The 25,849-nt window shown below is 38.0% G+C and overlaps 1 protein-coding gene across 1 annotated transcript in view; it reads left to right on the top strand.

The window, feature by feature from the left end:
- The window catches only part of KCNQ5 (potassium voltage-gated channel subfamily Q member 5), a 352,113-nt gene extending 331,861 nt beyond the window's left edge, over positions 1-20,252 (top strand). The window contains exons 11-15 of the mRNA XM_088150699.1: positions 902-913; positions 13,097-13,205; positions 17,724-17,855; positions 18,401-18,527; positions 19,108-20,252. Of these exons, the coding sequence (XP_088006825.1) occupies positions 902-913; positions 13,097-13,205; positions 17,724-17,855; positions 18,401-18,527; positions 19,108-20,058 (1,331 nt within the window). The 3' untranslated portion in view covers positions 20,059-20,252. The remainder of the gene's footprint in view (positions 1-901; positions 914-13,096; positions 13,206-17,723; positions 17,856-18,400; positions 18,528-19,107) is intronic.
- Positions 20,253-25,849: the final 5,597 nt, after the last annotated feature.

Genomic DNA, 25,849 nt, shown 5'->3' on the forward strand with positions numbered 1-25,849 from the left:
TAGAGGAACAGAATTTGCAAAAGTCAAATCTAGATTAAACACACTTCAACTGTCCCCCTTTTCTGTCTGCTCTGTCATCTCCTCACAACTCCCAATACTTCTTCATGTGCTTTGTTTCATTTGCTAATGTATGGTTGTTCAGATATAGCTGAAACTACAGTTCTCACGATTGCTCACCACTAGTCATGTTGTATGGGACTACTGAGCATTGCAGACTGACAACATCTGGAGGGCCACAAGCCTTTCTCCATGCTAATGAAAAACTGCTCTAAATAATTTAAGTTCTCTCAGAAAAAAGATAGAAAGTCTGTAAAAAGCCTATCAGAAGCTGCTTCCATTACATGTTCCAGTAGACCATCTTCTGAGATACATATGAATCTGTGTTTCTTTCTAAAAGGAATACATTTAATTTCTATTCAGCTATTTAATCTCTCCAACTCTTTCTAGGAGATTATTAGTATTCAGGTCATAATATTACAGAAGGTAATTACTGACAAACCCATCAAAATGACCCATGCCTTTCTTTAATTAAAAAGAATTCTATTGCTGCATTTTTTATTTCCATTTCTTTTCTGGGAGCTCATATAAACCTTGTACTACCACTGCCTTTATATAGTTACAGTCCCAAAGAATGGAAATTTTTAAGAATGGAAAGAATTTTACCCACCCCCTGAGTGTTTCTTAATCTATTTATTTTAGGGTGAATGACTTACCTCCTTAGTGGTGTTCAATTACCAATATTTACTTATTTAAGAAATGTATATTGCCACCCAACTTACATAAATGTAACTCTGAGCAGCATATATCAATATAAAACAAAAGCTGAAGTTCAATTAAATTACAACAATAGTGAGAACCCTTTATATGCAATACACACTATCATCATGGCCCCAACGTTTAGGGAAAATACCAAGTTTTTTAATGTCAACAGGGCCAACCACATCTTGGAAGAACATTCCAGAAGGCAGGCGCTGCAATGAAAAAGGTACATTAGATGATTTGCTTCAAAGAAGGGACCAAAAGCATGCCTGTCCAATAACGATATGTGGAGTAGGCAGAAATAATCAGAGAAAAGTGGTCCCACAGAAAACCAGTCCTATTCCAAGTAGGACTTTATAAGTAATGACCAGCTCCTTGAACAGCAACTGGAAGCCTAGTGAGAGCCAGTACATAGTGATATTACATAGGTATACAGGTGGTCCTCAACTTACGACAACAATTGGAACCAGAAATTCCATCAAGTCATAAAGCGCGACTGCATCGCTTAGCAATGGCAATCCCTGCAGTCCTGTTGCCATCGTTAACTGAATTCCACAGTCATTAAGCAAAGCAACTTCCTGCCGGTTTCCCACAACCAAAGTCAAGTAGGGAAACAGGCAGAAAGTTACAAGTCCCAGGCCCACAGGCAGGTAAGTGGCTGCTGTCGGGTGGGGGAGGGAGCAAGGGTGTGCACAGGGGTGCAGGAGAGGATCAAGGGTGTGTGAGAAGCACAGCGCAGTGTGGGGGGGTTGTGTGAAGGTGTGAGAGAAGGTGCGAGGGGGTGTGCAAGAGGTGTGGGTTGAGGAGGGTGCGTGAGGGTGTGAGGCAGTCAAGGAAGGTGCACAAAGATAAACAAAAAGCACCACAAGGTTGGGGAGGGTGCAACGGAGGTACGGTGAGGATCAGGGAGGGTGTGTGGGGGTGCGTGAATGGCGAGTATGAGCTCAGAGGGGCTGGGGAAGGGTGTGTGGGTGTGGGAGACTTACCCCAGCAACTTGCAACCTTCCCTGTCAGTTTCCCCACTGAATTTCTGGGGAAGCCAGCAGGGAAGGTTGCAAATGGCGATCACATGATTGCAGGTGCTTGGCAACTGGTTGTAAGTGTGAACGGGTTGCCAAGCACCCAGATCACAATCACGTGACTGCAGGGGGGCTGGGATGGTCAGAACTCCAAGGACTGGTCATAACCACCATTCATTCAACATAGTCGTAACTTCAAATGCTCACTGATCGAATGGTTGTAAGTCGAGATCTACCTGTATTGAGGTGTGATAGCTACCTGTAGCACTGCATACTGTACCAACTGCAGCTTCCAGATGGTCTTCAAGGGTAGCCCATGTAAAGCACATTGCCGTAGTCCAACCGGGAGGCATAAATGACAACAAGCAGTTCCTTCCTATCCAGAAACAAGCACAATTAGTGCACAATATTAAGCTGTGCAAAAGTCCTCCTGGACACAGCTACAATCTGCTTCTTGACCAGAGCTATCTGTCCAGGAGAACCCCCAAATTGTACACTGGATCTGAGCAGGGAAATACAACCTCTCCCAGAGCCAAAGATCAAGGGAGCCCAAAACCAACAACCATCTTGCTAATGTTGAGCTGAAGCCTGTTTTTTCCCATGCAGGCCCCCACATTCTCCAAACACTGGGACAGAACCTTGACAGAGATATACAATACTGATGATACTGTACCCTGTGCTGATGAATGACCTCCCCCAGTTGCTTCATATAAATGTTAAACAAAATTAGGAAGAGGGTAGAGGCCTGAGGCACCACACATAGCTAGAGGTCTAGCACTAGACTGCTCCCCTCTGAACACCAACTGAACTAGCCCCAGAGGAAGGAGAAAAAACACAACACCGTGCTTCCCACTCCCAACCCCCTGTGCTGGTCCAGATTAATACCATGGTTGATGGTATCAAAAGCCATTGAGAAATTGAGGAGAGCCAGTATGGATGCACAGACCCCTCCAAAGATCATCAACAAACACAACCAATGCTGTTTTTGGTACTATGTCCCAGCCTGAATCTAGACTGAAAGGGATACAGATATTGTTTCCTCGAGAACCCTTAGGAGCTGCAAGTCAACCACCTTCTTGACAACCTTCCCTAAAAAGGTTGGGGACAGGACAAAAATTGTCCAATTCTATTGAATCCACTAATGAGGAAGAGGCAGGCCACAACGTCTTCTAGATGGTGAAACCACCCCATGATTCAAGGGTGTGCATTCAATTGCATGGGTCCAACTGCACGCCCCTCCCTGGAGGTGTTGTCCAGCCAGGAGGGGCATGGATCTAACACAAAAATGGTTGTACTAACAACCCCAAGAACCCTGTCCACTTTTGCAGGACTAACAAAGTCAAATTCATCCCAGATAATTGAGGTCAACTCCATAGGACATGAATAGCTGAAGTCCAACTCAGAGTAAATCAGATCAACTATCTGCCAACTGCTGAGAATAATCCTCACAGCAACCCCACAGGTGCTCCCCTGGCCCCTCTCTACCTGGGAGGGATTGGGTTACCCTGAACAGGGCCACTGGCCAGCATTTAAAGAACACAGTCAGAGTGCATACATAAACACATTTTACCATTCTTATTGCCATAAGGTAGACCTTAAGAAAAATTCTTACATGTGCTCAGTCTTGACTCTTCATCTTCCTCCAGTAAGCCTCTAATCATCTCTTCGACTGCTTGATCCTCTGTAAACTAAGGAGTCCATTGGGGTGGGTGTGCAGAGAGAATCCACACAGGGACAATCTGGTCCAAAGTGTAGAGAGTAAGGAAGAGGACCTTGACCAAGCTATGCAAGAACCATTACCTAGGCAAGAGGGTCTAAAACATTTTTTAATTCCTGAGAAATTGGGAAGATGCATCTCTGGTTCACTGGAATGTAAAGGGGAGAAGTAATAGTACAATCAGACTTGCAAAATTCTGCTATTATAGCTAATCTCAATAAAGGTAGTTCACCCTCTCATTCCAATCAGTGACTCATGCCTCAGTTGAACTGGGATCAAAACCTCACAGACAACCCTGTTTCCTCTGAAACCAAATTGGGTCCATCAAGTGTCTGGGGTGGACCAATCAAATAGGTTCTTACTCCTGGCAGTGGGGAACAGTCATAAAAAATTCCAGGAAGTGGAATCCATGACAGAGAACCAACGGCAATATTCTTCAACTCCAGATCACACTGCCACTCTCTTGAGACAAAAATAGGACTAGCATGTGGCCCCAACTCTAAGTTGAGTCCTCAATAAGCTGGGTCAGGTGGTAGCCATGAACTCCTGAGCTGCTGAATGTGCACCTAAGGAAGGCAGGTTCAAATCCTCCAGCACCATAAGCCTAGGGAATTCCACTGCCAACCTGGAGCATCACAAAGCATGGAGCATCACAAAGAAGCTGCTATACAGCAGGAATGCTGATACAGGAGCAGCAATCCCAGCTGATCTTTAAATGCCCAACCTCATACCCAGCTTTCTATGGGGCAGCACCTGAAAAGTGCTGACAGAGCCCTTGACAATCTCCAGAGTCTCAGGGATAATCACAGCCCTCCGCTATCTCTACTCCAAGGTCATGGCTGGTGCCACACTTGAAACCTGTATGGGTAAATTTTCGAAAGGGGACACATATACCCTGTGCCTAACCAAGTCCCAGTAATGCATGCCAGGTCAGCACTCTCATCCATTATTAAATTACGGATGAGGTGAGTGTTTGTAGAAGACATAGGGAATGGCCTTGAAGGACAGGAGGAAGAGCCTCTACCAAGGCAATAGTCAGATAAGCCGAGCTAGAGCCTGTTCCAAAAAACTAATTTCAGAAAACATCTCAGACAGGCCCCTTTCTAGTTCACATAAACTGAGGGAGTGGGAAGCCCGTTCAGACTTGCAAGATTCTATTAAAAGTAGTCCTGACCTACATGGCATTAAGTTCTTAATCTGTTCTACCTTATATGGCCAACAGCCTTATTAAAGACTGACCTGGCATTCAGCAGAAGCAGTCAGAGCCCAGGGTTGCTAGGCTTGATGACTGGGCTTTGGAGGCAAGTGCAGAAGGCCACAACACAGTACCAGTACAAGACATTGTGACTCCATTCTCTGATTCCCACCCCATCTCCCATTGTGCGTCACCACTGCAATGTTTTTGTCTGCCCCCAACTTCCCCAATATATTAACTTTCCCCAATGTCTGTCATCTCTCCCCCAGGCCTAGTGGCCCTATCCAGTGCTCACCCTCTCCCCATAGGCTGGACAACTAGGCAACTGGATACTTCTGACTAGCACTTAACATACATTTATGATGTGTGTCTCTTTACTAGCTATACATTAATAATGACAGTTGTCAATTTACAAGATGAACATTTTGAACAAGTTTATATCTGCCTTTCACTATTAAATGAAAAACAGAAAACCAATATATAGACATTTGGCATGCAAAGCTTGTTCATACAAGTTAAATGGCATATATTATAATCATATTGAGTATCCATTAGACTCAATCACAGAAAGATTTATTTATTGTCACATTGTTCATGATATTTGTCCTGGAAAGAGCCTCCCTTATACACATGGAATCAGTAGCAGGAGAGAGAAATTGCTTTTTCTTAAGAACTTTTTTGTTCTACAGTCACATCATGCTGTGGTAACATGCTCCCACTCACCTCTTGATGAATAGCTTCCAGAAAACTGGATTATAGAATAAAGAGGGATTATGTAGGCGGACAACAATCCCTTCTGACTTTTGCTGAAAGCCTTTTACTAAGCATTACCATATAAATGTGGATTCCACTACAACCCAGTGAGCAACCTGGTTCTAAGTATTGGTCATGTGGTTTCCACGCAGGGGACTATACTATGGAAGAGTAATCAAGGAATCATACAAGGAAACTGCCATATCTGCCATATTGAATCTCAGAAAAGTCACAAACCAACAAGCAGGAAACAACAGTGTAGACCTTTTTAATTTTTTTTTTAATAAAAATGCTTTATTAAAGGAGGCAGAATGAGCAACAGCACAGGAAGAGGGCACTAATTAAGGTAAAAGAATATAGTACATAAATACCTCCTTGATTACTGGTTCTTCAAATTATGTACATAGTAAAGCCTTTTACATTTATCCTCTTTGGGCTATCAAAAAAATAAATATCTATTTCAAGAAGCTTGAACATAAGTTTAACAAAGAATTTCGGGGGGGACAGATCTTACAGTTACAACCTAATTATTTTTCAATTTATAGAAATAAGCTATTGAAAATATTTTTTAAAATTTAGTTGTAAAGTAGTGGTCATTTTATTCTTTTCCAACAGCCTTTTGACATCCTAAAGCTAATTAGCTTATTGTGGCATTCATTTTTCCAGACTCCATCTGATAAAGTGGACTATAATCTACAGGAATTTATGCCACAACAATTCTGCTATTTAAAAATAATATATGAATTTTATGTAATTAATATTAACTGAGCATCCTGAGTGTGCAGTATATTACATATTCCTTCTACTTGCCTATTCTGTGGACAAGAGTATGTTGGTTTGCAAGATGGTGTCAATGTAAAGAACCTCATTTGCATAGCATAAGCAGACTGGGCCTTGGTTGTTCTTCTGGCAAAATGTACCACAACTGCTTAGCACTGCCCTTAATGTTAGCAGGGAAAGCTGCAAGTGGTACAAAGAAGGCTGGTAACCTGATCTAGACCTTCTCTATCTAGACTCAACCAACCAAAGCCATGATGATCAGTGGAGATCAATATTTTTGGATTCTTTCAGTGATGTCACTGTTGGATAGTAAATAGCTTTATACAGTGGGGAAAAAAGTGCATAAATGTCTGAAAGAAAATACAGATAAACTTTGTTTATAAAATTGCATGGTGAGAGAAAAGGCTTAATTACTTAAGTCTATCTGCAGCTAAGATCCTACAATGTGCTCTCCTCCTTATTAATGAGAGAGAGCAAGTCAGGTAAGAGTCTGAACTGTACAGAAGAGAAAGAAGACTGAACTGAAAGGAAGAAAATGATGAAAGCCATAAGAACATCAGTCTAACCAATAAGAGATGTGTTACATAGACACATGCAAATCAACTACAGTATTTTAGACAAGGAAAGAAGGTAACAGTGCAGAGTCCCTCTGCTAACTATCTCTACATCTGTTGCCTGTAGTGATTAATAGGTCCAGAGATACAGAAAGCCAAGGCATGAATTATAGCTTATAGAAGATTGCAACTTGAATGTAAAATGAACATATATCCTGAATTAACAAATTAAAAGGAAAAGGTAGATATGTGTCTGTAAAATTAAGAGAAAAGGAAAAGATGTAATAAATCTGAATGAACATGCTTTTATTTTGTGGAATGGAGTTGAGAAATACATGCAGGGAAGTGAAAGGATAGGTTTAATCATGAATGAAAGGGTTAAAATGTATGTCAAAATGTAGGTATGGGTAAGTTCTAGGTTGCTATGGGTGCACATAAAAGTAAGAATCTATAGGTAGGTGATAGTCACATATTATGTTTCAGTGTATGGTGACAACTTAAGAGCCAGAGATGACTTTCAGGAAAAAACGTGCATTATTCTGAATGAATGCAATTCAGGAGGAAAAAAAGATCTTCTGTGAGATGACATGAATGGATGGGTGGGAATGAGATGAAATAAAACAGCAAAAATGGGTCAGCTATTTTGAGTTGCAAGAATGAATGAGAATGATGACTAGTGAGTATCTGCTTAGAAAAAGGTCTGTTTTGAATACATGGTTTAAGCATAAGTCTATCCATATATATATACATGGCAAAAGAATGAATTGAAAAGCATGATTGATTTTATTGTTTCTCATGAATAACTGACAGAATGAGTGAAGGGCATAAGGATAATGAACATGGGACAGACCAGTTTTTAGTAGTGTAGAGTGCATCTGTATAATTTGTGAATATAGATATAGGTAGATCTCAGCAGTACACAGTATTATTTGTAGAAGTAGAAGCATGCACACCCAGTTAAGGGAAGAAGTAAAAGCAGGGAAAGTGTAGGAGGGGAAAGTATGAGCCCTGTATGACAAAGTATTAGAACATTGATTAATTTTCCAAAGAATAAATGCAAAATGGAAATAAGGAAGAGGATATGGAACCTGTTTGGAATAGTGAGAAAATAATTATGTTAGAGAATGCCATTGAACTGTGTAAAGTTATGCTACGGTACGGGAGGTATGAAAATGATGCTTGGTAGAACATTGAAATGAAGGAAACTGTGGATGAGAAAAAAATGCATATAAGACAATGTTTACTGCAAATGTGAGGATGAGAGAAAGCTACTGCATACTATCAATATACAGAAAATGTACTTGCAAAGAATAGTCAAAGAGAGCAAGATATGCTTATGATTAAAATAGGCAAAGGAAATACAGAATGAGATTGATGGAAATTAAAAATTGTTTTGGAAGCAGGTGAAGAGAGCTAAAGAGCAAGCATCCAGCAAAGTGAATGGAATACAATATAAAATATATAAAAATATGAAATGATTTGGGCTGAGTGAATGTTTGAAGGACTATTTAGAGATTTGTATGGTAACTAAAGAGTGAATTGAAACAAATGCTATAAATGATGAAAAGAAAGTGATAAATGCTGTGAAAATATTGGAAAAAACAGAGCAAGTAGATGAATTTGTGTCCCTTGGTAGAATGTTTACTAAAGATGGGAAAATGGATAGAGTCATATTAAGACATGAAAAAGCTGGTACACAGGAAGTGGGTAGTATATGGTCCATTGCAAGGAGTAAATGTTTGTTGAAAGAAAATCGCTGTATAATAAGAGCATGGATAATGAAGCTCAAGCTCAGATATTTTGGTCACCTAATGCGAAGAGAGATCTCTTTGGAGAAGACCCTGATGCTGGGAAAGATTGAAGGGAAAAGGAGAAGAGGACGGCAGAGGATGAGATGGTTAGATAGCATCACTGAAGCAATGAGCATGAAACTGAGCAAACTCAGGGAGGCAGTGAAGGACAGGAAGGCCTGGCGCAATATGGTTCATGGGGTCACGAAGAGTCGGACACGACTTAATGACTAAACAACAACAACAACCTCCCTGCACATCTCTAACCATGGAAAGACTGATGATCTTCTGCCCACTGACTGGGGACCCTCAGGCCCACTAGATTTATCACTGCCGAGGGCCTGGTAGTCTTCTGACTACTGAATGGGGACTACCAGTTTCCTGATCTTTTGAATTATCACTTACTCAGATGCACACACACTCTCTTCCATCAACACGGCCATGCCACATACACATCCAGATTATATCCATTCATGTTCTTTCAGTAAATTGTAAGCATCAGGACTTAAAATCATACCAGGTTTGCTCTTTTGCTGTGGCTTGATTTACCTTGAGAAACAATTATAAAATTAAGCACCTAAAGTTGATGCAGTTTAGCATCCCAGATTAGGGAAAGGAAAGGGACAGAAGGTATGGGAAAAAAGAAGCAGGGCATGGGAAAAACTCTCTTAAATATTCCTGGCGTACTCAACTTGTATGCTATTGCCATCCGTTCTCACCATCCATTGCAAAGTCCCATAGCACTGTACTTTGTCAGTCTTTCAGAGGTAGGATCGAGTGAAAGACGGATACTGGAGAAAGTGGGAACCAACAGGCCAGTCTGTTCCTGGGAGGCAAAGCCTAGAATCTTTTTCCTCTCCCTTTTTCTGGCTGTCTCTCCTTTTTAAAAACTTATAGTGTGATATCACATCTCCTTGTCTCCCAGCTAATCCCTCTTAATTTATTTTTTATCCCACTTCTCCATATGAGATGGTATTGCCTTCTTTTTCACAATTCCTCTGCCTGCATAAGTGTGTCATTTTTCTACAATTAACTTACATCACCTTCTTGTTTGTGATTAGCTATTGGCAGTCTGTTTCAAAATAACTTAGCTGCAAATCTAAAAAGGTATGAAAGGGTGAAGGAAAGAAAGTAGGTCAGGGCTCTTTTATACTCTTCAGAGTCAAACAGATACTCATACTTAACACATCTAAGCTTCCTGGCACATCATACATCCAAACTGGGACCCTCAGGCACTGAACCATAATACTTCCCTTAATGTACATATCTCTCTGCCAACACCTTTCACTTTGGAACAGGGTATCCAAAGCATGCATTTGATATACAATTGGGGCTATGCAATACTTCAGATTCCACTCCTAAATGGTGCTTCAGAGTGCAGGGGGACATAAATATAGCACCTGTCTGCAACTCTTTCAAGAGGTGCATCTTTTCCCAGGATCAAATAGCAGCTGCAGTGGGCTTACAGGGAAATTAAGTTTTAGATCTTAATCAGTGCTTGATTAATGCCAACATCTGGTAGCTCTCAACAAGTAGATTGATAAAAGTATTTCTGTTATCTAGAATGATATGCCTTAACTACTGATAACTTCGAAAGCACAGCATTAGTAGTTAAAGTGCATTAATAGTTCCAAAATTATTGCCAGAATTAAACTGCAAAAGATATTACTGAAAATAAATAATGCATACATAAACTAAGTTAGTCAGGTTTAATATGTTAACCTGTAGGGAAGCCTTCTCCAACCTTGCAGTCTCCAGATAATAGTGGACTTCAGATCCCATAATTCCTAATGAGAGCTGAAATCTAATGCATCTGAAAAGCACCACATTGAAAAAAGCTGCCATAAGATACAAAATCATTTTATCATGCAATGTTGACTGTTATTATTGGGTATATAATTATATACTATGAAATATATACAAAATATATGCATACAATATAAAATCCTATTAAATACCATTGGACAAGGTCTATATTTCAAGTAGAAAATTTCCTAAATTCTATTCAGAAGATACTTTCCATGTCTTAGAGAAGCCCTTTAATTGCTATAGGAAGCATCCAGATTTCCAGATCAGATAGAATTTATAGCAGCAACTCTGACCCTGGGTAGTAAAAACCTGATATAACATAAGGGTACTCATGATTATAGAGAAGTTATTAAATAGAAAGGGGATGACTTAATGAGATCAGTATTCTCCACTTGTTGATAGTTTTAGAAGAATTTTCCAGCGTATATCATAAATACACCTAATTGTGAATTGCATAGAAAGCAGTGCAAGCTGATTTTCTTTTCATGAAACTTTCCAAGCTATATCAAGGAAATGCTTTAGTAACTGTGAAAGGCTGATCATTTGTTATACAACTTTGTTTTTAAAAATGTATTTATTAAACTCTAGAATAGGAACTGCATTTCCTTTTTGTGCTGGTTTATATTATTGTCACTTCAAGTTTTTATTGCTGAGACTAATGAAACAAAATAGCTCCAAGCTGCACTCCCCTCTGGAGGTCCAGGAACTGTGAGGGCCTGGACAATTAGCTAGCCAAGCTCTAGTGCCAGTAAATCAATCCCATCAAGATGCTAGACCCAAAGAGTTACTCATGCCATTCTCTGTGTTCCAAGGCAGAACCACCTCAATCTCTGCCTTGTAAAGCTCCCAGCCCCTTCCTGGCTCAGCTGGCATCCATGATGACTCTGATTCCCAGGGAGATTGTTTCTGCCAGGGGCCTGGCTCTTCAACTTGATGCTTCTTTGCCATTCAGCTCTCTCTTTTACAGCAGGAATAGTATTTAGGACTCAGAGGCAGCAGATCAGATTGGAGTTGTAGAGCTGAAAGATGTTGCAAAGATTCCTTCTGTTTCAGCTTCTCTGCCAATCTGAGCCCTGCATCACAATAAGCAATCCTGCTTCTTCCTCTCCCCCTTCTCTTAGGGAGGACCAAGGAAAAGCTATGATAACAAATGTCAGTTTAAACATAACCTTAACAGACATGATTCAGTAAGCTATTAGGAGTGGGTTGGGAGCTCATATATTCCCTTCCCACTGCACTCACCTTTGCAGATTAGAAATACACACTAAGCTTAATTTAGCAGTGCCATCAAGCTTGATTATGGCTAACTAGGATTCTCCCTTAATCAGCTTTGACTCTGACTATTCCTGTAGCATATTCCCAATTGATTACAATATTGTTTAAATATGTACAGTATTTATTATCTATGTGCTAAGGACACAGCTTGGACTGCTATCTACAGTCTGGACTGCTTGATAGCAAGCACACTACATTCAGACACCTATTACAAAGCTCAATTTTTAAAAAAAATTGGCAAAAAAAAAGGCAAGATTTGAAAAGCATGTTTTTAAGTAGAGGTGTTACAGAAGTACTGTATACATGTACATGAACTCCACAGAGCATGGGGAGGTAATATCGGCCATGGTTATTAAAGTCCCTGCACTCACCTCCTTTCCTATCCATCAGGCTTCCTATCTCACCTCAGTGCATGTTTTTAGATGTTTACATTTTAAAACCTTAAACAGGACACTGGCAGGCTACAAAAGCAAAGTCTTTGCTTAAAGCATCATCTATTTGTATGCCTACATAGGCCCATCTTCTCAGAAAATAAACACGCTGGAGAATAGCAACCCACTGCTTTGTTTGGAAGGGTATCAAGCGCCCAAAACTAAAGACACAGGTAACCTTGGGTGGTAAAGAGCATCCTGGAGGCTGAAGCAGTGAGGAACCTCCTCCATGTTCTGGGAAACAGTTGTTTCATGAGTGGCCTTGCCTGTTATAGCAACCGTTGTATGAATAGACAAACCTTTCCCAGAGCATCACAGACAGTTTGTTTTAATTGCCTGCAACCATTTTCTCAAAATTCCAAATGTGCCTGCTGGCCTAAAAAGTTTCTTACTTATGCCATAAGTAAAAGCAATACAGTAGTTATGCAGCAAAACATAACAGGCATTCAAAACCTCAGCCTTGCATATATATAAAAAAGTGAAGTTTGTTATATGCAAGTATCTGTGATATATTGGTTATCTCCTGCTACTTGTAGTTTAAATATATTTGATTGATCCATGCAGGTCTAAGATGATTGTGGAATCCATTTAGTTCATCCTCCTCTTTTCAACATTCAACATTCCTTCCCATATTCTGTTTATTTGAAACTACTTCTCCGTCTTACAACAGAAATCTACATATTAAGATGGTCTGCCACTAGACTTAGAATAAGGTGAATTAACTGATCCAACATCCCAGTGGGACTGTTATGCATATCTCATCTAAATACTGACAGTTTCCCATCTTCTTTAAAAAAAAAACAAAAAAAACAGACTTTTATGTGCATTATTGAAATCAGGAGGAAAAACTCCCTGCAATCATATTGTTTGCAATGAAACCCTTTTGTATTACATTGGTTCAGTTAAAACATTTCCTTTAGTGTATTTCACACTCAACAGATGCAGTTAATAACTTCATATAGACTTGCATTCTATAACTGTGCGTATTGTTTATGTGGAATTTCTCTCTTGAAGCTGATGCCAGTCTTGGTACTGATGACATATATGATGAAAGAGGATGTCAGTGTGATGTGTCAGTAGAAGATCTAACCCCAGCACTTAAAACAGTTATCCGAGCTATCAGGTAAGAAAAAAGTACACTTAAGAAGCACTCCTATTGATTTCATTAGCACAGTCCAAAACTACATGTAAGACTTTTCATAAGCAGATACTATACCAAAAGAGCTGAACAGGGGGCTGGACTAAAGATGATCCTTATATTGCTAAAAATCTGTGATTCTACAACAGTGTTTCTCAGCCTTGGCAAATTGAAGACATGTGGACTTCAACTCCCAGAATTCTCCAGCCAGCATGTTGCCAAGGTTGAAAAACACTGTTCTATGACATACTACACATTGCTTATACATTGATGTGGAAACTGAATTTACTATATATCTGTTAGCTGAGATAGTGGATTTTGTATCAATTCTTTCCACCTTACATTATCAATAAAACAGGTATTTATATAATTATATATTTAAGTTTACCCTTTTATTTTTACAATGAAATGTTGAAATTTAAAGCATGTATATTACATGACAAACAGCTTAGAAGACAATACTGGATTCCAGACTGTTGCTTACAAAACAGCATACAGCTGTCATTCACTACACTTTTTTTTCCTTTCAATCATATAAAATAGGAACAATCAGTTCTTTAATTTGAAATTAAATTGTTCAGGCTATTACATTGAGATGTGTTAAGATATTCTGGGAAAGAAAGAAAAATAGGAATGGGAGGCTTTCTAAATGATTTTTCTTCCTTGTGGAAAAGTTTGAAAAGTATTATTATGTAAATTCCCAGGCTCCCAAAACCAAACATTAGATACAGTACTATGGATAAGAAAAAAAGTGTTTGATTTTCAATAACTTTAGCAGCTATATAAGTTTACTCTTCAGTCATTTTATTTCCTGCAAAAACAAATTTTGGATAACAGCATGTCATGTTCTTTATCTAGTATAAAATTCTAATTCAGACTACAGTTGTTGAAATAATATTTTCTTGGGAGACAAATATGAGGTATGTCATACGCATAATTCTCCCCAGATTGACACATATTAAATATAGAGAAGTTTGTATGGCATAATTTTGGGATACTTTAGTACAATTATTCAAGAATTTTTCCTTGAGACCAGTCTATAAATGGTAATGAGAAATACTGTCTGTAATATGAAAATATCCTTCTCCAATAATTTCTACTTTGAAATCTTCTGATCAAAACAGAAGGTTATGCATGACAGTAAGGAGAGCATCCAACCTGCTATATTACTGTACAGGCAGTCCTCGACTTACAATGGTAATTGGGACCAAAATTTCCATCACTAAGCGATGTGGTCATAAAGCAAGACCACAGCGCTTAGCGACGGCAATCTGCAGTCCTGATTGTTAACCAAATCCCACGGTTGTTAGGTGTGGCAACTTCCTGCCGGCTTCCCATAACCAAGTCAGTCCCAGGCGGTTTGCAAGCAGGCCAGCAGGCAGGTAAGTGGCTGCTGCAAGGTGGGGGAGGTTGCCAGGGTGCGAGGGAGGTGTGATGAGGGATGGGGAGGGTGCATGGGGGGTGTGAGGGTGAGAGGCACAGCAAGAGTGCACGGAGGTGCGCAAGAGTGTAAGGGAGGTGTGGAGAGGGTCAGGGAGGGTGCATGGGGGTGTGCGAAGATGCAAGGGAGGTGTGACAAGATTGGGAGGGTGCATGGGAGTGCACATGGTTGTGAGGGAGGCACATGAGGTTCAGGGACAGTGCATAGGGGTGCACAAGTGGCCAGCATGGCGCGAACGTAGAAGGGCTGGGGGAGGGTGTGTGGGTAGGGAAGAGTTACCCCAGTGACTTGCAACCTTGCCTGATGGCTTTGCCACTAGCTTTCTGGAGAAGCCAGCAGGGAAGGTCACAAATAGCAATTGTGTGATTGCGGGGCACTGCAACTGTACGAGCCGGTTCCCAAGTGCCCAGCTCACAATCTCTTGACCGTGGGGGTGCTGGGATGGCCAGAACTCCAAGGACCAGTTGTAACCATAATTCGTTCAGCACCATTGTAACTTCAAACAGTCACTGAATGATGAATGGTCACTGAACAATGGTTGCAAGTCGAGGACTACCTGTATATAGCTACAATGCAGCAAAATATTGTAAAATAATTTTTAAGTTATTTTTAAGGCCATTGATATTAATAGTAAAAATTTAAGCACGTTCCTAAATTTACTATCACAAATAATTATCATTACAATGTGTTACATTTGGCTAGATCATGTCATTAAATGGAAAAGCATTTATCATTATTTGTGTAATCTATTACCACCTTATTATACTGAAAATAATATCAATTGCCATTTGTGGTATTCTGCTGATAAAATTCTTGAACAATGCTAACACTAGGAAATGGCTTCTTAACATATATATCATGACTGATTTCCTCCCTTTTCCTTTTTAATTATAATTAAGCTGATTCAAGCAGTCAAGCCTTTCAAGATTGCTTTTATTTGAATGAGTGGGAACTGAAAAGGGAAAGTTTTAGAGGCATACTTAGGGACATTTTAGAATAGTGTTAAAAATCAACAACAAAAAGTAATTAAATAGAAATGCTGGAAGATAGGTGTCCCTATCTTCAAACGCAATGCTCATTTAATTACATCTAAAGCACAGGAAAGAGTTGTGACTTAGAGTGCCATCATCTTTCGCTCCTCTGCCCTTTTCCACAGCTGCATTTATATTCAGGTTGCGAGTTAACTTAGGAAGGAGAGGGGAGAAATGGATGGGAATGAATTACTAAGTAAGAGCTGCAAGAAGGATTCACTTCTACTGCCCATACAGTATAAGTTTGATGCTTAGGATCTCACCACACACCCTTTTTATAACTAGGGCAGAATCACCGTTCAACCCACAGGGCTCCTGCCGTTGGGTGTAGCAGGGATGCCATGACATAGGCAAATGCATAAAATGGTTCTCACGGTGGGCATACCTGTACCAAAAGCTCTAGAAGGCAGACTGATGCGGATTCTCTCCATCCCCTCTTCTCACCTCTATAGGAGGATTTTCCCAGGGATATGTATGAACCGAGAGTGCGCCAGTTTGGGAGAGAATGCCAATTTGTTGTAGTGGTTAAGGCACCAGGCTAGAAACGGGGAGACTGTAAGTTCTAGTCCTGCCTTAGGCACAAAGCCACCTTGTGACCTTGGGCCAGTCACTCTTTCTCAGCCCTAGGAAGGACGCAAGGGCAAACCACTTCTAAAAACCTTGCCAAGAAAACTGCAGAGATTTGTCTAGGCAGTCACCAGGAGTCAAAAACTTACATGAACCAAGATCAGGACACTTTTCACTGAAGCACAAATTGGCTTATTGATAGTGCTGGAGACAAAGGTAGGCCTGAAGAGGGGAGGGGTTATAGTCCCTTTTAATAGATTTATGCAAATTAGTATATACATGTGATTGGATACAACAGCAAGATATTTGATTGGATACAACGTATCACATGCCTAATGTGGTCAGTGAGGCCCTTAGGGACTACAACAACAATAGGGTTTTGAAGGAACAAAGAAGAGGTATTTCGAGGAGAATTTCTTTCTAAGGAGTTACTTTCTTTTGCTTTCCCAGAGCTTTGCTTACCTCCTAGTATCTTTTTCCAGCTTATCAGCATTCTTTACCATTCTAACTGTTTTATGGCTCAGCTAATAGTTTTAGTTTCCCTGGGAAAATGTATTTGGGCTTGGGGGCTTTTGGCTTGAGCTCCCCCCCCCCTTAATTCTCCTTCAGTCTGTGCTTCAGTATAATGCAGCCTCGTCTCCAGTTCAAACATACCCCAAGAAAATTCTCCCACACCTCTCATGGCCCTCCCTTCCACTCCTGATCTTTGCTCTCTCTTTTGTTGGCCCAGATAAGCTCTTTCAAACAATGCACTGGACTCCACCCACTGACCATCTTTTTTATTTTCTAAGAATGCTAATGCAGCCTATTTGAATCCACAGATTTTTTTGGAATAGATGAGGATGAAGTTGACTGGTACTTTGCTTGACAGCTGGTCAGCTTTCCATTTTAAGCAGTTGCTGTTGCTATTTCTTAGTATATTTATTTTAATGTAAAAACTGAGTGCAGCAGGGAAACTGAGAAGCACCAAGGTTAGTGTTTCTAAGCCACTGCTGCTTATGAGATTCATGCTGGGGACCTCACATATAATTTGACTTTTACAGTATATTATACATATCTGTGTAGAACCTGATTGAATGATTTGAGATATAGATTTGAAATGAGTAAGAATAAAAGTTTTTAAATCTATACATGATTTTCTCTCATGCTATAGACTGCATTCATTCTTCAAGGTAAGCACGTTCATAGAATAATTAATTTAATTATCAATGTTTTGCCAACTATTTGGAGGGTTTGCACAGGCATATTAATTATCAACTCAATTATGGAGGTTAGCATCTTAAGTACAAGTAATTTTTGCATGGTTGTCAAGAAGAAAAACTAGCATCCTTAACCAGTTTAGAATTTAGTCCATTGTATACAGTATTTTGAATGTGATCCTATCAGAATGAATTATTTTTGTCAGCTTTTTAAATGCATAAAAAATATATGAATTAATGATTCGGGATAATATTCCTTCTATAGAATCATGAAATTTCACGTTGCCAAAAGGAAGTTTAAAGAAACTTTACGTCCCTATGATGTCAAAGATGTCATTGAACAGTATTCAGCAGGTCATCTGGATATGCTGTGTAGAATTAAAAGTCTTCAGTCTCGGTAAGAGGACAAAAAGTCCTTTTATAAAGGAGTCTCATCATGTAAAATCCTTTTGTAGTATCACATAAGCTGAGTCATGTATTTTAAGACACTTAATTTTTTTGTGGTAGACATATTTCTTCTGTTTTTGCTAGCTGTGCCCTTCTTCCCTACAACCTAATTTATATCCACTAAAACTTTTCTAGTATTATTAACCTTTGTCAACTCTGATCACTGGAAAGTTGCAAGTTGATTTTGGCAACTCCTTCCCAGCATACTCAGAGAAAAAAATCTGGCAGCATCAATAACTCATCTGTAACAGAGAGCACTGTATACAGCAGAAACAAACACATTTGTTAGTCTCGGTCACATTTAGATAAACTATTTAGATTATTAGAAATTATAACAATGGAAAGTATTAAAAATAGTCATGTTAATATGTGCACCCTAAATAAAAATCTAAGAATATATATATGCCCAATAACTTACAATAACACAAGAATACTTAGTCTCCAAATGAATGCATTATTACCTTTTGCATATCTCTATATTTAACTATCTTGCAGGGTTGATCAGATTCTTGGAAGGGGACAAATTACCACTGATAAAAGAAGTCGAGAGAAAAATACTGTAGAGAATGAGACAACTGATGACCTTAGCATGTTAGGGCGTGTAGTCAAGGTGGAAAAACAGGTAATACAACTTAAAGATCATGAGGCTGCTTTATGTTACTTAACTATTTCAGGAATAAAATTCATCATTAATATTTGCTAGGTAAAGTAATTTCCATTTATTCATACAACAAGATGATTGTGCTAAATTATTTTACTGAAGTCCAGAGTGACAATGGCATTTTGCACAATTATGTCATTCTTCCATTGCTATAGAATATACATAGAATGAATCTGAATGGTGGCAATTCATATCCTAAGTGATCCACAGAAATATTTCATGAATTTCCATGATTTTAATATAATTTATTAAGGGCTAGTTAGAATGAATGACAACTTGAATCATATGTTTTTGATAAGAATTATTTTTTGCAATAAAAAAATGTAATAATTGAACAAAATTCACATTTTTCCTTTGCAAAATGTGTGTTATTTTGTGATTAAAAATGTTTTACATATATGTGTGTGTGTGTGTGTGTAAAATATATATCATATATGATGAAATATAAATTGTATGTTACAAATGTTATTTTAATGGCATGAATCTTAGTTTATGAACTTTTTTATGTTTATTGTAAACTTTTTTTTCCTTCTATCTCTAGGTCCAATCTATTGAATCAAAATTAGATTCATTACTAGACATTTATCAACAGGTTTTGAAGAAAGGATCTGTGTCTGCATTGACTTTGGCTTCATTTCAAATGCCACCTTTTGAATGTGATCAAACCTCTGGTTATCAGAGTCCTGTAGATAGTAAAGATTTGTCTAATTCTGCTCAGACTAGTGGATCTGTTTCCAGATCAGCCAGTGTCAACATGCCATGTGGCCTACAGCTTATATTGACACCAAATGAGTTCAACACTCAAGCTTACTATGCCTTTAGTCCAACTATGCATAGTCAAGCCACACAGGTGCCAAGCGATGGACCTGTAACACTGTCCACTAATAATGCACTAAACCAAATAAACCAGACATCTAAACCAACAGCACCCACTACATTACAGATACCCCCCTTTTCATCAGTAAAGCATATCAATAGGCTGGAGCCTATTCATTTTATTCCCGTTAACACACAGGAAAATACTTCTGATGTCACCGCTTGCCTTGTTGCCTCAAAGGATAATGGACAAAGTGCACAGTCCAGTGTGACAAAGGATCTTTCGTGGAGAAAAAGCCTTGATACAGAGGGTGAACCTCTAGTCTCCGTGAAACCAATAGTACAAATGGATATAGGAAAATCATTGTCAGTACAAAACCTTATACAGTCAACAGCTGAAGAACTGAATCTACAGATTTCTGGAAGTGATACCAGTAGTTCAAGAAGTAGCCAAGAACTATATAGCAAATGGAGGGAATCAAAATTATTTATAACCGATGAAGATTTGGAAACAGAGAGAGAAAATGAAACTTTTGAAGCCATTTCCCACCCATTAGTGGAAACAACTCTCTCTACTGACTCTCTAAGGACTGGAATGTCAAGATCATCTCAAAGCATTTGCAAGCCAGGAGACAGCACAGATGTTCTCAGCCTTCCTCATGTCAAACTTAAATAGGATTTTGTTGGTTTTGTTCATTGCTAAGTAATCTTTTCAATCATACATATCAAGGCATGGACTATTTTGAAAACCCTTTAATTATTTTTTTAAAAATAAATTAGTCCGGAAGAAAGGCACTTGTATGAGTCCATATATTTTAGTTGCATGTAAATGCATGTGTAGATGATGGAAAATATTCTAATTTATACCTACAGTACATTGGCATTTTCATTTAATACAGCAGGTATAAATGAATTACCAGCAAAGTTCATGTTAGTTTTATTAAACATTAGAAACCATGAGTTTTTACAGCTCATAAATAAATTTCAAATAATATAAAAGTAATTTTGCCTCTGGTTTAAAATAAAAGCTATTTATGACCTGAATTAGATCATAGCTATGTTTACAAGGGGGGAAAGTTCTATTTGCAGCTGCTAGTAAGAGATACCCACAGTATGAGATTAGAAATAGCTGTTAGTTGCAAGCTAAAATTAATCAGCTATTTTAGAAGAATTTTGATGTCTATATCCATTTGAAGATATAGATATAGGATTGAGTCAAAATATTTTGCACAGCACTTTTATTAGGTTTTTGTGACCGAACTATTACTACAGTAGTACTACTATTTCTTCTTCACCTTCTCTTTCTATGAACTGTTTAAAATTCCAAGTCATCAAGGTTGATCTTCAATGTGAAATTTTCTCTAACTTTCTAAATTCATAGATGATCTTCTTGTGGATCTTAATTGTTTTGCCAGAAGTTCTGCAAGAAATAGATGTTTCCTTGCAGATGTAATTATTATTTAAAATTATTTTCTGTGGCTGAATGATAGCACAATGAAAAGTTACCAAAAAGAGAAAGTAATGGATGAAGTGGGGAGACAAAAGAAAAATGGAAAGTAAGAAAGGAAATAGTAATTATAAAAGACTATACAAAAAGGGTAGATAAAAAATAATTATGTTTAAAAATGAACATGTGCAGGATCAGGTGAGGCCTAAGGGGAAAAAAACAGAACATAGAAAAGGGATTTTATAACCTTTCCCTGTAAATTAAAGACTGTTTCTCTCTCCCCCTCTAAAAAAAATTCTGGTGATTCAACTCATCTGATGGTGCTGAACATTACCTGTCAGGTATTCCAAATATTTGTATTGACAAGAGCTGAAAGTCTGGTCTGGTTTCACTATAAGTGACTAAAAACTAGTGCCTCCTTCAAATATGTTTTTAGGAATGTTCTCTTCCCAAATCCAATCCATACTAGTCTGTGATATAGTTTTGAACTAGCAGAAGATTTCTGTTCTTCTTCCAACCTCTCCTTTTACTCCTGACAATACTAGGAAACAATACTAAACAAGATTACAATTGCATAGCTATGTTTTGCCACTGAATTATTTTAAGAGCCTAATGGCATTCTAATTGCTCTTCCTATTGATAGCCAAATTTGCTATTCATTATTCACCCCCCCATGTCCTGTATCTGCTCATGAGCAAGATGTCTTATGCTTGATATTCTCTCATGATTCCAGAGGCTTTCCACAAATTGAAGAGTGCCACTAGCTCAGTGTCCTGAGTCAGTCCTGCTCTGAAAATGAAGTTATACATCAAAATATCACAAGAGTCTTAATCATGATTAAATGATGCAGATTGTGCTGCAATTTAAATTGTTTACTCCATTCATTTCTGCCTCTTTTTATATAGATAAACTGTCTGGATGTTATATTATTCTGTGAAAGTACCCACAAATTGTAAAGTGTTTGTACTATTTCCTTCATATAAAGATGATTAATGCTATTCCAGAGTTTTGGTTTGGTCAGAGCTCATATGATAATTTCCATGGGAAGATCTTGAAACACATGATACTCTTTCATTTCTCACAGAATGTTTTATAATTTGCAATCCTGAAAGTTGATGGTGGCAGCATATTCCACAACATTTATAGTAGAAACAGTTTCTGAATGCCTCTCAACCAAGCTTTCTTTTTCCAATTGATTCTGTCTACTCCAGCTGCCGAACCAAATGAAAGAAGGTGGTTGGTGAATTGTATATATGGCTGGCCACAGGGAGGAATGATCCCCCTCCCCCCACCCCCTGCAGTGAAACTTGAACCTACAGCTACTCATTCCCTTTTCAAATCTGGCAAATCTGCCAAAACTACTTCCAAGTGGGGGTTTATGTACAGTTTGTCCTGCCCAAGATATGCATTTAGAAATATGGCAGCATACCTATACAAGCCCTTCATTTATTCAATGTTTTATAGTGCCTTTTTATGCTTTATGTATATTGTCCTAAATCTGCACTTAGGCTTATCAAAAAAGCAAAGGCACAAGGCAAGGAACTCATTCAGAGAGAGGTTTCCCTTTTTAAAAATACAAATGAGAGACATTATCCTGCCATACATCGGTGTGGACACCAGCATTCAGACAGAGCTCCATTTCCAATGCGAGCAGATGATTTCTCTGCTATTGTTGCCTTAATTAAAGGACATGCCTGAGTCCTCATAATGTTAATTATGCATATAATGTTGTATGTGAAACTAAATGGCTCTTAAAAAACACAAAGCAGGAGTATCTTTACAAACTTATAGCTAATATTTATATTATCCCACTCCCTTGTTTGTGGGAATATTTTACAGATAATGTTCTAAACATTTAATTTTTTTCTACTATTAAAGTGATTTTTTTTTAAAAAAATCAATGTATGTAAATTTTAGCCTGAGTATTAAATAGGAGAATAATGTTTCACAGACTGTATCCTCAGCTGGAATTCTTATACACGGTTGGAATTCTTATAAGGGTGAAATCCTTTTTCTTACCAGAAGTAACAAAATCAAAATTCAACAAGAAATCCTTATTTAAGTATTTTCTGAGCTCCATGTTATGCCACCATCTGCATGGGAAACTTCTCTTTTCATGCTGAGTATTACTGACCATGATAATAAATGTGCTGTTTGGGATGAAGTGGGGGACAAAGTCAATATTTCCATTAATGTTCTAAGAACTTTATATCTGACAACGTATTGCTGCATAAGAAAGTTATAAAAAGAACCTCACAAAAGAGAGGAAAAATCTGACCTTTAAAAACAGTCTGGGGAATACAGTATAAATCAAGGATGGGGACCTTTACCAACCCACTTCCTGGGGCTGAGTGTTATCCATAGGCAAGTGCACCACTCTGCGATGCAGAACCAGCTGACCCTGAGGCCTTTGGGACAAGTCTGCAGGTCTGGTGGGGAGGTTCCGCATCCTTGATGTATACAAATCCTTTCATTTTGCTGAACATACCAGTATTCCTGGCTTGAAGAATGAGTTCAAAAGAATAGTTTTTATTATAGCCTTACAAATAGATATTTTCTTCTGGTTATATTTTTATTTAAATATGAATAGAGTGTTCCATTCATAAGGCAAAGATCATACACTTTTACTAACACTGGTCAACTGTTTATATGTGTATACAAGATTATTCTACATAAACTAACTGCTGTCATTAAATAGTATGACAGATAATTAATCCTCTTCTGTGACCGGGCAAATTATTTTCTAACACTTAAAATGTGCTATCTCTGGATTGGAACTTAGTCCTAAATAAAGATTCCTATTTGTTTCCTCAACATTAAGAGTTGTTCCAGTGTAAAGTATGGAAGTTAAAACTATTACCTTTGCTAAGCATATCTTTAATCTTAAAATATTGGTATTCCAATTATTTCCTGAGGAAACTTAATACTTATGTCACATATGTCACATTGACGCTGAAAATTAATGTACAAAATATTAAACAGGGATAAAGGGAATAAACTTTTTTTACAAAACGCTGAAAAAAGTAGAATTTAGGAGACAAAGAAAATATATAAGCAAAAGTATAAAGAAAGTTGAAGCCTGTTTTCTCCTATTTCAGCTAGGCTGAGTTAAATGGGACTTACTCCCTAAGCTGTACATTGCATACAAATATGTAGAATGACAACCAGCTGAATTGTTCTTGCTGAGACATCATATTGAAAGGTGGTAATTAAGCAAAAAAGTCATGACAGAATAGCGGAGAGCTCCCACTTCTTTTTCTCCTTTTTGCTTCTGCAGCTTCAGTATCTTATTCCTGAAGTGGCTTTCACTAAAGAGACAAAGAGAGATGGGAGCCGTGGGCTTATGTTGCATTATGTGGTACTGTATATAATGCACAGTGTAGCCCTCCAATGCTTAGAATTGCAGCCTTAGTTCATCCTAAACATAACAGTATTTCACCAATAAACATAGAGATATTTGGAACTCTGTCCTTAGTTAATGAGACCAAATTTAATCTGTTTAGGTTCTATGGACTTTATTCAAATTATCTGCAGAACAAGTAATTTGTTGTTCAAAGATATTTGATCATCCATTTGGAGGGAATTTACTTTTTTCAATATACTAAATAAGGCAGGTGTTTGGAATGGGGGATTCATTTTATTTCTTCATCTCATTAATAAATATTTTAATTGAGTTCAGGTTAATTACATCAAAATTGCTGTAACTTTTAAAATTGTTCAACAGAATTTACAAAGTTCCCAATCATTTAAATATGTACTATTTCCATAGGCAAAAAATCTTCTACCACAAAGTGCAGGCCTAGCCCAAACAGAGGGAACAATGGGAGCAATTGGTTGTCTAACAATAGTAAAATATGAAGGACATTACCACTGATGTTAGAATGGCTTTAACCATCACAATAAAATACAGTGTTCATTGTAATTACATGATAAAATGTCCATATTATTAATAAAATTGGTTTTACATACTATGATTAATGTATTGTGTTAACTTTAAGAAATGGTGGCAGAGCCTATAGCCTAAATTCATGTTGTGTCTGAATGATTAATCTCAGTTAGCTGTGTGGCTGAGCTAAGAATATGTAAATTTTCCTTCCCTGGTGGTCATGGTTTGGATATCTCCTTGGATATAGACATGCCATTATATTGCTTGGTCCCTTTTTATGCATCTCCAAACCTATGTTATACTCCTTTCTGACATCATAGAAATTGTATTATGTCTTCTTATTTCTCTGAGATATAAAGAACCCAATAGTTCTATATCTCTCTCCAGCTGGAAAAGACTTTTGCAATACTAGGGTTAAATTCACTGGATGCACCCTCTCACATTTTAACTGATTACATGCCGACACATTATATATTTATAAGCATTCTCAAATTAGAATAGTCAAATTGCTACTGTACTCAGTATAATTTTAAAACAATTATTTTGAAAAATCATGAAGATTTTTCTATCATTAAAACTTTCTACCAAAAGTTTTAGCTATTTAGTTAGAAAACATGTATCTTTTAGGGCTGTGCAAATCCTTTTAAAGAGGCCATGTGGAACATTTGAGAGCTCAAAGGAAGCAGCTTTTTAAATTTGTTCAAGCTGTCATGTATTTTTCCAGGTTCACACAGCTGCTCCCAGTGGTCTCTGCACATTATGGTTTACTACACTGATAGAATGTGTTGGTCCTTCTAGGAAGCCCCGATCAAGACACAGGCACAGCAGGGATTCCAGGAATGCTCTTCATTATTGTAAAACAGAATTACAATCCTGAAATCTTGTCCAAGTTTCTCTCTGACTAAACTTATACTAAACAAAATCAAGGCAGGATTATTTTGAATTTCTTTCTTCTTTTTCTTTCTCAGGACTGTAACAGCTTGTTCCTTCCTTCTCCAAGTCAGCTCTAAATTCTACTATAGAATTACAGAACAAAGGTTTTATGACATAAAGGTCAGGATTACACTATGAAAAATATGGTTGCTTAAGCTCGTGATTCAGTGTTATATGAATCCAACCATATACTAAAATCAA

This window comes from Python bivittatus, unplaced genomic scaffold (assembly GCF_059951505.1).
Source record: "Python bivittatus isolate LINGU-HERP-01145 unplaced genomic scaffold, Pbiv_v1 ctg000020_np1212, whole genome shotgun sequence".
Classification (NCBI taxonomy): domain Eukaryota; kingdom Metazoa; phylum Chordata; class Lepidosauria; order Squamata; family Pythonidae; genus Python; species Python bivittatus.